Source organism: Brassica oleracea, chromosome C2, assembly GCF_000695525.1.
Source record: "Brassica oleracea var. oleracea cultivar TO1000 chromosome C2, BOL, whole genome shotgun sequence".
Taxonomy (NCBI): Eukaryota; Viridiplantae; Streptophyta; class Magnoliopsida; order Brassicales; family Brassicaceae; genus Brassica; species Brassica oleracea.
The window spans coordinates 25,420,420-25,432,021 of NC_027749.1; the positions used below are offsets into that span (position 1 = coordinate 25,420,420).

General features: G+C 34.9%; 1 protein-coding gene and 1 long non-coding RNA gene across 5 annotated transcripts; one reads left to right on the forward strand and one right to left on the reverse strand.

The window, feature by feature from the left end:
* Nucleotides 1–473: 473 nt before the first annotated feature.
* Nucleotides 474–7,743, reverse strand: LOC106327343 (nitrate reductase [NADH], clone PBNBR1412-like). Of its 2 annotated transcripts, XM_013765471.1 has the most exons (6): nucleotides 7,739–7,743; nucleotides 3,699–4,290; nucleotides 2,975–3,413; nucleotides 2,762–2,902; nucleotides 2,448–2,680; nucleotides 474–1,983 (listed from the first exon to the last, which is right to left on the reverse strand). In XM_013765471.1, the coding sequence occupies exons 2-6, from the start codon at nucleotides 4,281–4,283 to the stop codon at nucleotides 658–660; spliced, it is 2,724 nt and encodes a 907-aa protein (XP_013620925.1). In that variant the 5' UTR covers nucleotides 4,284–4,290; nucleotides 7,739–7,743; the 3' UTR covers nucleotides 474–657. The 2 variants fall into 2 exon arrangements, with proteins under 2 accessions (XP_013620925.1, XP_013620924.1); XM_013765470.1 differs by lacking the exon at nucleotides 7,739–7,743 and having other exon boundaries at nucleotides 3,699–4,365.
* LOC106327346 lies at nucleotides 5,050–6,355 on the forward strand. Of its 3 annotated transcripts, none has more exons than XR_001267428.1 (4): nucleotides 5,050–5,476; nucleotides 5,566–5,729; nucleotides 5,811–5,844; nucleotides 5,946–6,355. It is a non-coding gene; the product is annotated as an uncharacterized LOC106327346 (long non-coding RNA). The 3 variants fall into 3 exon arrangements; XR_001267426.1 differs by having other exon boundaries at nucleotides 5,051–5,520; nucleotides 5,595–5,729; XR_001267427.1 differs by having other exon boundaries at nucleotides 5,052–5,445.
* Nucleotides 7,744–11,602: the final 3,859 nt, after the last annotated feature.

The window sequence follows — 11,602 nt, forward strand, 5'->3', positions numbered from 1 at the left end:
GCTGATAACGTGTTGTGAAAGTAATGGAAAAGTCTATCTTTATTCATAACATAGAGGTTCCTTATATAGAAGATTACACCGTCATAGATAAATGGAAAAAGTACAAATCATAATCCAACTAGGAAAAAGGAAAACATAAAGACATAAGGAAAATGAAAAGCTGGCCGACTCTCTTTTTTTTGGGCCGCTGATGGTATAATCTCTTGGTCATGAGCCTTCCACAATCTGGTTAACATATGTGTTATAGTTGCATGAAACGTGTTTTGTATGTTTTTTCTATCTTTTTCGTCACTGACAATTGAAAGCAACACAATCAATCACAAGTGGTAACTAATTTGGAACCCAGCATTAGAGGACAAAACGTTTATCAGGCGTGATTGAATAAAAACACATGATATGATGTCTGAGCTATAACCACTTATTAGACGACCAGTATAGCATAGTAACTCCATTTAAAGACAAGACACGAAAAATTTTGAGTTACGTGATGCTTTCATCATTTATCATTATAAATACCATAATCATCAACAACAACATAAACGATAAATACAATACATTATACATTTTGGAATACAAACTCTAACAAAAGCACCCAAATAACAAAGTATTTACAAAAGCGATAACTGTTATTGCTTATATATAGAGTTTGAACCATTCTTAGAAGATCAGGAGATCTTCCTTCACGTTGTAACCCATCTTCTCAAGATTAGGCTGTAACGCAAACTGAATCATGGGAGTTGGTCCACACGCCAGCGCAAGCGATTCGCCTTCTAAACCTTCCGGGACATGTTCTCTAAGCACATCTTCGGTTATAAACCCAGTGCTATAGTTCCAACCTTCTTTTGCGATTTCAACAACGTACCAAACCTTTAGCCTCTCCTTATGCTTATTAGCCCATCCTTCTAGCTCTTCTCTAACAAGTATGTCATCCTCGGTTCGGTTTGCATAAACCACATACATCTCGGTTTCATCCTCCGGATCACTTAGTATAGATTGAATGACCTGGTAGATCGGAGTAATGCCTGTTCCTCCGGCTAGCATGGCTAGTTTCTTGGCAAACTTGGGTTTACCGTTGACCATGAAGTTGCCTTTGCCTTTGTACTCGATGTGCCCTAATGGACCTTTGATGTCTAAAACCGCGCCGATTGATAACGAGTCTAAGTGTTGTGACATGAGTCCTCCGTTGGGAAATCTTGGATGAACGTCTTTGAAGTAAACTTTGACGACTAAGTCGATATGTCCAACGGCGTTGACCGTGCTGGTCGGAGTATAGGCTCTAAGACAAAGCTTATCGTTAATGTTGGCGCAAAGGAAGATGTGTCTCCCAACGGGTAGACCAAGCTGCTGATCTTCAGATGGTAATGCGAATCGAAACCTACGAACATCGTGAGAGATAGATGTCTTCTCAATGAGTTTAACTGGGACTTTTTCACGTGGGTTGACCAATGCAATGTTCTTTGGAGGAGCAAGCTCTTTGATGGGAGCTAACAGAGGAGCTACGTTGGAGCCACCGTGGACGGAGACATTAGGGGAAGAGTCGTAGCCTGTGGTGATGAGTTCACCGATACGGTAATCTTCAAGAATCTTCTTGGCTTTGTCTGAATGAATAGCTTCAAACTCTTCGGTGCAATCAGTGCCTGCGTTGATGAGGATCGAATCAGTGCCTCCTGGATGATCTTTCAAGAAACGTGTACAGTCGTAGACGTGGCCGTGAACAATGATCCATGCAGATTCGACTGAGTTATGTTTTCTAACGTCGGAGATTGAATACATCTTTGAGGAAGTGTTCATGAAAGGAGATGAAACTGATTTTTTCAGAGTAGGGTTTGACTCTGATGATATCTCAAGTTGACGTTCCTTTGCCATCCACCCACCCGATTGATTTCCGGGTCGGGTCGGGTGTTCGAAAACAATCCCTATCTCTCCTCTGTGAGGCTTGCACACGTTGGTTCTGATCCTAAACCAGCAGTTGTTCATCATTCCCTGTTGAAACACAAGTCAACATCAGTAATGCTTTAGTGAAACAGCTTATAACATTGTCTTGTGTGTGATAAACTAGCTGGATACCGTAGCCTTAAGACTTCTCAAAGTTTAATATATTATTCAATATTGTACTCTTAATAATTATCATTTCCAGCATGAAGGGAAATGATAATTCTTAACCACTAAAATGAATTGTACACTAGTGATAATTAAAGAACTTTTCTTGGCTCCATGTTGATTAGAGTTGTATCAAGATGGTAGGTAACACGTTAAAAAATCATCAACAATAGACAGTTGTTCCAACTTTGTAGGACGAAGACAAATACAACAAAAAAAAATCGAATAGTTTATACTAAAAACGGGAATAAACTAAATATTCTAGTTATTTAACTCATATACAAAGAATAAACTATTTTATTCTTTTTCTATAATAGTATAATAAAACAAATTAAGAGAGAGATTACCATGAGGTTCCAGATGAGTTTATCAGGCTGGGTGTTGAAAGACTCGTCCCAGGCTCGAACCGCTACATCTTTAGCGCTAAGCAAATCAAGAACCTCAACGTCAAGTGACCAGAAACACCAGCACCAGAACTTGCCATACTTGTTTGGTTTCTCTTGGTGGTCAAGCTCACACACACTCCACGTCTCTCCTCCGTCTAGAGTCACCTCCACTCTCGTTACCTTCTTCCCGCCTCCTATTTAACCATCACCAAGAATATTAATTAATCGATTACTTTAGTTCTTAGTTTAATTACCATGGTAAAAAAGTTAATTACCAGAGTAAGCATAGCCTCTCAACGTGTACGGCTTCTGAGTGGTAAATGCATTAATAGGTAATATCTCTTCGTGACCAGGTGTAGTTATCACCGAGTTTATATTAAGCTCGTTGATTATATATTCAGGCTTATACCACCAAGCTGCAACACAAGAAGGTAATCAGAAATTATTACCCCGGTAAAAAGTGAGAAAAAGGTAAAACATTAATTTACCTTCTGCATTTGCCAGCTCAGCATCAACAAGAGAAGGTAGAACTCTGTTGTCTTTGTAATGATAATAACTGTCGGATTCCTGAGGCGTGACGATGATACGTTTCAACCACTTCACCATCCGCCCGCCGATGAAACCGGGTACTATGATCCGAACCGGGAACCCGTGATCCGGTGTGAGAAGCTCACCGTTCTGCATGTACGCTAATATGATGTCTCTCGCAGGATCCATGGCCATCTCTTTCTTGATGCTTGTACCGTATTTAGACCCGCCGCCTCCTGGAAGATCCTCTGCTCCTTCGAAGCAGACGTTGAGAGCTCCGCCTCTCCTGCTGTAGACACCGCAGCGGCGGAGGATCTCGCTGAGAGGAACACCTTTCCAGAGAGAGGTGGAGACTCCGGCGGAGCCCCAGTTGAATCCTATCGTCTGCTTCACCATGTTCTGTTGAAACATTTCAATGTTAGGGGCCCATTTTAAAACTATGAACTTTATATATACACTTTTTGTAGAGTGGTCTACAAATATTAATTAATGTAAAATAAAATAAACAAATTCTGTGTATGAAAATAATAAACATATTAGATGAATTTTATATATTGTTATGGTTTATATATAGATAAATTCTATATTAATAAATTAATATTTTTAAATAAAAAATTCATTTGAAAATTTTAGAAAATATTTTATTTTGAATATTAAATAATAGGGCTCCTAAAATTTTAGGACCTGTTCTTTGCGGCGGTTTCCGGCGCAGACTAGAGTGACCGGGAATTCACGGCTAGGAAACTCAGAGATTAGCTGTTCCATGGTGAGTATCACCGGACGTTTGACAAGTCCGGTGACTTCGATGGTCCATTCGGACCAGTCGGCTTTTGGAACAGGTCCGTGGTTACGGACGTAGTGGAGAGGAACGGGAGTGATGAAGCCGTGGTGCATAAGGCGAGGGAGAGGAGCTTCAGCGTTAAAGGGGTGTTTTCCGGTGAGACGCACCATAGAGGAGTTACGGTGGATCCAGTTATCAGCCGTGGATTCGTCTCGGGAGTCTAGAATCGACGGTTCTAAATCGCTGTTGGATTTGTGAACCATTGTCATGTAGTATGAGACGTTACGGTTGTGGCTCTCGTCCTCGTCGTCGCTTGAGTCGTAACCGTCGGTGTTCTCGTTTTCTCTGACGACGGTTTGAACGTTTTGGTGACGGTGGCTGTCGAATGAGCGAGAAGGAACGGGAGGAGGTTTGAAGGAGCGAACGACACCGGCGTTCATGGCGGAGGTGAGGCTGGGATAATGGCGGTTGTCGACGGAAGTGGCCATGGAGAAGCTATTTAATCGTCGAGAAGAATGATTTGTATTTTTTTCTTTGAGATTTGTTTTCTTTTACTTATTTTTGTTTATTTATTATATGGCGTTAGGGCTGAATTTATAGGCCGTTAAAGAGATGAATAAAATAAAATAATGAAAAATATGAGTGATGAGAATTGACAAATGTGAGTGTGTTTGTGGGAGTTAGAGGGACCCACCTTCCTAGATCCTATGCTTTGAGTATTTTTTTTATCAACAATCAAAACAATTAATTAGTTTGATGTTAAAAAAAAACAATTAATTAGTTCTTACTTTTTTTTGGTAAAAAGGTTTTTGCTTCTTAGAGCATAATTAATGGGGTTCTTAGGGTGAAGTTCTTATATTCCGATAAGACCATCCGCAATGGTGAGACTCATTGGAGTCCTTAGCACAAAGGCATTTCAGATTAATCTTGGATATTTTGGATTTAAAAAAAAAAAAAAAAAATGACCATTCACGGGCCGCCACGTAGTCAATGGGACCCGTGAACAGTGTAAGGATCAATCCTTATCAAAGGATTTTAAGGATTTTTTTTTGCACAAACTCTAAGAAAGTGGGTTCCACACCCTCTAAGGATTCCCTCTAAGGATTCCCTTAAAAACTATATCCTAAGAACCTCATTAATCATGTTCTTAGCTTCTCAGAGCATCATTATCCAATATCCAAGGTTCTTAGATGTGTTTCTTAACATAATTATAATTAAAAAAAAAAATTTGCAATTAACCCTAGAAACGTCTCCTAATTAGGAGGTGGAAGAACCGTCTCCTCTTCTCTTCCTCTCCTTGTTTCTATCTCTTCCTCTCTGTGTCTCTCCCAATTGATTATTTATCTGAAAAAAGCAAAGACATCGCCAACCTCTCAGATACCTTCTCATCTCCTCCTCTACTAAAGCCCTCCGAATCTCAAACCCTCAGTCACCGCCACCATCGCTTCTTAGATCCGTCTTCACCGGAGTCGCCACCACCACCGCCACGCTCGTCATAACCACCACTGGTCACCTCTATTTCATTGTCTCCAGTAGATCAGAAGAAGAAGAAGAAATATAAACTTCAAAGTCATTGTTTTTATGCTTTGATTTGGTTTCTGAAACGTGTTTGATTCTTATTCTCTGACCCTTCGTTGACTTCGAGTGAAGGTTATGCCTATGATTGTGGCTTCTATTATATGTGTGTTTTGTACCCTTCCTGCAGCTTTCAGTTTTCATCTCCTGGTATGCATCTGTTTTTTAAATTTTGTAATGTTATCTGGATTTCAGCTATTCATGTCGTTATACTATGGTACCAGAAGCATCTAGAGGCCTCATCTCAGAGATGGATTGCGTCGGTGATAGAGCTCTGCAATGGAGACAGAGGCCAGGATGTCATGAGTGTCACTGTCTGTAATTCACAGACATGAATCGAGAAGCAAGATGGCGCAGAGGTACTCGATTAAGTGAAAGTCCATTGTTCTCTGTTAGTGTTTTAAGTTTATGTGATTTTGAGGTTTTTCTGGTTGTTTCAGGACAGAGAAAGAGTTCAAGATCGACTCCTGAAAGGTATAGCTGACACTTGATGCTCCTATATGAGATTAGAAACTAGGTGTATGCTTTATAGATAATCTCTCTGTTTTTTGTTTGTTTGATGGGTTTCAACTTAGGGTCACGATGATAGATCAAGGTTCAATATAGCGGTTCATGCCTCAGGTTAGAGAGCATGCTTTAGGGGTTATCGATGAAGGTAATAAGAGGAAGTTCTCAAGGAGCAAGCCGCATGTTTCTTCTGCAGAGAAGAGAGACAATGATGATTCTGTAATCCCTCCGACTAAAAAGTTGATCACCATGTCACCAGGCTCGTTCCCTCCCTTACAGCTCACTCTTAAATGAACATGTCTTGATGCTGGTTGGTGTTAGATATATGGTTAGTGTTAGTGTTAAATGTGGTTTGTGAACATCGTAGTGAAGCTTGTAGTCTTGTGTATTCATGTGTCACGGGAGCTTGTAGTCTTGTAATCTTCTCTATATTAAGTTTTGGTAAAACCAAACAATTTGATCGCAAATTTTCTTGTTCTCTTGTTCTCTATATAAAGTCATATTTTCTTCTCTTCTTCTCTATAATCATTCTCTATATAAACCAAATATATTTTTTTAAGAACCCTTAATTAAGAGATTAGCAATGGGCATATAAATGTTGATATCTCTTAACTAAATTTTTAAGTAACATTTATTATTAAAAAAATCATTAAGAGACTCTAATGGGGTTGTAGGGTTAATGATGACCATGATTAACCCCAGTCTCTTAATTGAAGTTCTTAGCTTCGGTTAAGAGACGGTTCTTAGCTTTTCTTAGATTTTAACTAAGAAAAGCTAAGAACTGTCTCTTAAATAAAAGATATAAGAGTCGTCTCTTAGCCGAAAAATGTAAAAAAAAAATGTCAAATCATGAGTTAAGAATCCCCGGCTAAGAGACCGGAGTTAACGATGCCCGTAATGCTATTTAGGTATTAGACCCGAATAGGGGACGAGGCTATCAGCCTGTCAAAGACTTTCGGCTATTTACAATCTTTAAAATCAACATTTAATTAGTCAAACTTTTACGTCCTTATTAATTTTAAAGTCTTCACAATTTGTTGTTAATACTCCCTCCATTTTTATATGACGTGAGTTGAACACATAGTTTAATAAAATATTTAATTTTATACATTTCTTAAATAAAATATTATTAATTATCTAATTAACTACATTTTAACTAATAAAAAAAATAATTTTTAGAATATAAAAAATTAAACTATTACATAAAAATTAATAACTTTTACATTAAAAAGTGAAAACGACTGTAATTTGAAATAAATTTTTTTCTTCCAGAAACAGAGGGAGTAGAATACACTCTGAATAGCCATTTCGTTTATCAACGAGAAGTGTCGAAATGTTTACTGGTATTTTATTATAATTAAGTTAGCTAGATGTATTATAATCCATTGTAACAATTAACAAAACTAATCGCTGTTTTCAGAGGATTGTGTTTGCCGAAAAAGAGCTGTAAATGACAGAATAAAAAAGTTATGATGATGATTATATTATTTTAAGTTACAAAGATATGATTATATTATTGTACCGTTTTACCTAAACTAAAAGACAAAAGAAAAAATATTAAATCTAAATAGCTAAAAATCGTTAAGTCCAAATTGTATTAATCAGCTATCAATATGAACTAAGATTCATGGTGTCGGAATTGTTTGTGGCAATATTGAATTTTGATGTCAGTATACATGAACCCATGAATGTCATTTAATTGCAACTAATTACACAGGATGTACAGAACCATGTTCAGCCATAACTAAATGTATATCAATTTATAAAGATTCATAAATATTTTACCATAACTAAATGTATATCAATTTATAAAGATTCATAAATATTTTAATACTTTTACGTATGGTTAATACGGTTTCACAATGATTTTATATGTTTGTACAATTTCTGCTATTCGTTAGGATAAAATAATCTAACATTATTCGTGATACTATTAAAACATAAAGTAATACAATAAATCAAAAATAATATATCAAATATTTTATTGATAAAGAAAACAAAAATATAACGTATTTGTTTAGAAATCAATGAGAATAAAAAATAATCATGCATTATTTTTGGGGGATAGGTGGAAAGTACGAGCGGAGGACGAAAATCATGAAAATAGGAAAAAATGTGTCATACTCTAAATAGAAAGATTGATTACATGGATGAATTATCCTCGACACTGCTTAAGACTAATATAACTTTGAAACTTTTAATTATTTAATATTTGACAATGACGATATAAACACATAATTTTTTTTATATCACTATTGCCAAATATCAAATAATTTAATATATTGAAGTTATAATAAGTTGTAAGTAGTATTGAAAATTATTAATTTAGGATATATAAATTAATTTTATAATAAATTAATATATTAAAATTTATAAATTAGTTTTAAAGGCTTATAAATCAATCTAAAACTGTGTACAAATGATAATAAATATTTTAATAACATTTAGTGACTTTTAGTGAAAAAATACCTCAACTATTTTTGAATCGTAAAAAAAACCCTCAACTAAGTTTTCAACATTATAAACTTTCAACTTATAAACCGTTAACGTATGTCATCATCCGTCATGGTTTTTTAGACGGATGATAACATATGTTAACGAAATTAAAGTTGAAGGCTATTTCACATGATTTTTAGTTGTTTTTTTTTATGATTCGTTTTTAGTTGAGAGTTTTAATTACTAAAAACTCATATTTAAATATGAAACTTCCGAGAAGTAGTTCATGTGATAACAAAAATATTGCACCCATAAAGAATATATATACATTTATATAAATTATTTCAACATTCAAAAATAGAATACAAACAATAGTCGATACTTACTGGCAAGATAAACCCCTCCCCTTTTCTGAACTGAGATAAACCTTCCCTTGAAGCTACAAAAGTGGTCTCATTGTATTACAATGCTAAGCTATATCTATATTTTGCTTCCTCAGTCACTACTTTCTTGCAAGACAGTATTCTATCTAACTATGAGCTATTTAACCAATAACATATTATTATTTTATACGATAACCAAGAACATATTCATATCTCTGTATATGTATAGATAATAAGAAAAATGAAAAATCATATAAGAAACTTTCTTTATTTGTTTTTTTTTTTGGTTGAAACAAGAAACTTACTTCTATTTATCTGGAATTTAATATACATACTGAATAATGTTTTTGTACAAAACGTCAATCGTGGTTCGTGGATACAACAAAAATCAACATTTGGAGACATTTGAATTAACAATCGAACTACTACAATGTTCTTTTTTTATCCACGTGTACCACAGTTTATTTTCAATATGCACAAGTTGTATATAGAAATAACAATAGGTAGCTAGTTATATTCCATATGTTAGTATATGACGACGAAGAACTTCTCGTTCATACTAATTTATATGATGCGATTACAATAAATGACAAAAAAACACCACGTAAACTCGCTAATATCTTGGGTCAAGATCTTGTGCGTTGATGAATGAAAGATTAAATTGCATCATGGGTGGCTATATATTACATAAAGGGGTACTAATCTTGACTTCAATTTTCTTAAATCAACGTCAAAACGTCCGTGTAAATTATATAAGAAAATGGAGAATGAGAATCCGGTGGGTAGCTATAAACATATATCTATGAGCATATTGTTGACTTGTATATTAGAGAAGAAAATATATTAATTAAATCTAGAAAGTAAAAATCTCAAAGTTTTTTATGGATTACATGACTACTAGGAAGATAATGCGCAATTAAGTATAAACTAAACAGAGATTATGTTTTAGAAAGGAGATTATAGAGAAGACTTTGGAGGCTAAGTGGCGCATGGGATCACCAACGGCCAAACATGCAAATACACGAACGGGGAAACCATAAAAAGGGACGGGTCATAATATTATTTTAGTCAATTTTTGAATTTTCAGCTATTACGTTATAATTGTAATGATATATGAACCCGTTATTGTTATTATTATTATTATTATTATTATTATTATATTTTTAACATTCGATATTTCGATGTAATGACACATATTCAAGACTCAATCTTGGTTAAAGTCATCAACTTTGCTCAGCCTAAAGGTTTATGCGTAATTTGTTCTGTCGTAACAAAAAGCTGCATGGAAAATAAGCCAATCTACAAAGTTTCCGAAACATAACTAATTATTTGAAACAACTGGATCAACTGGTAGTCTAGTATTGCAACACACTATTAGATACATCTTATAGATTTTTCCTAACACGAGCCATAGCTAAAACAAAATGATTATGTGGGTCTTATTACTGTACATGTAATGAATGTACATAAATATCAATTTCTGGTAGATCTTTATTTTCTCTTTATGAGAATAAATACAGAATAGACCATTGATTAGAATTAATAAGTTAAAAATTAATAAGTAGGTATAAGAAAATATTAGAATAAAGCATTATAAAATTAATATGTAAAAATACTATATTGGTGATTTATATTTGTATATTTATATTTTTTAATTTGAATTAGAATATACAATGTACTATCAATCATATGTTATGTTAATACTGGATTCAATAGTTTTAAATGATCGGGATACGCATAGTTTATCAATCAATTTGTTTGCTGTTACAAAAAAAAAAACTATCCTATTCACATACGTATTAAATCGAAATTTCTTATTTCTTTATTAAATTGAAACTTAGAATGCTGATATTTAAACTAGTGACCAATAACAAGAAAACACATTTTTGTCAATTCTAAACTATGTTAACGTAATCGAAACATAGCCGCAATTGCGCGTGCACACACAAACACAAATGATCCATATGATATGATGAACCACAAATCGTTATATAATTTCATAACATCTTAATTTTTTCTGTTAACAAAAAAAAACATTTTAATTTTTTCACACAATCACAAGTAAAAATCTACCGCATAGCCACTGAAGTGCCACTACACAATCGTGGCTAAAAAATAAAACCACGCTACCACCACGTTTTAGCCACAAAGCGAAATAAGCCACGGTAAATCTAAATAAAGCCACAGTGTAGTCACGAAAAGGAGTGTAGCCACGTAAAACAACGAAGTATTCGTGGGAACAAATATAGCCACGAATTTACCACTAAGAAAAGAGTGGCCAACTTTTGTTTTTTCGTGCCGACATCAAAAGTTATTGCTACGTCAAATTGTTTGACGAAAAGAGATACAACCACGGTTTTTTCATGGCTATGTCGTGGCTATATGTACTTTAGCCACAGATTTTTCGTGGCTAAAGAGTGGCTACTTTGTAATATATATACACTACACAACCGTAACATTTAGAACTTTTGTTCTTCACTCAAATTTTCTAAACAAAATGTCTTTCTTTTTTCAGTCTAGAGAATGGATGGATCAAAGAATTGATCATGGGAGTAATCACGTTTCAGAAACATTTCTCGGAGGTATTGACGCATTTATTCAATTTGCGTGTAATCAAGCTGATTACAAAGAAAGAGAAACTTTATTGTGTCTGTGTGCTCGATGCAAAAATGTGAAGCAACGAGAAGCAAGAGTTGTCGCAAGACATCTATTCTTATACGGTTTTAAGGGAAATTATTATGTTTGGACGAGTCATGGAGAGAAATTCTACAATGCTGGTGAGAGTTCCGGGGCGAATCATTCGACGGGTGAAGAGGAAATGTGGGAGAATCCTACTTGGAATGCTTATGAAGATCACCACCAGAATATTCCAGAAGTACAAGAAGACATTGCGCCACCTTACATGC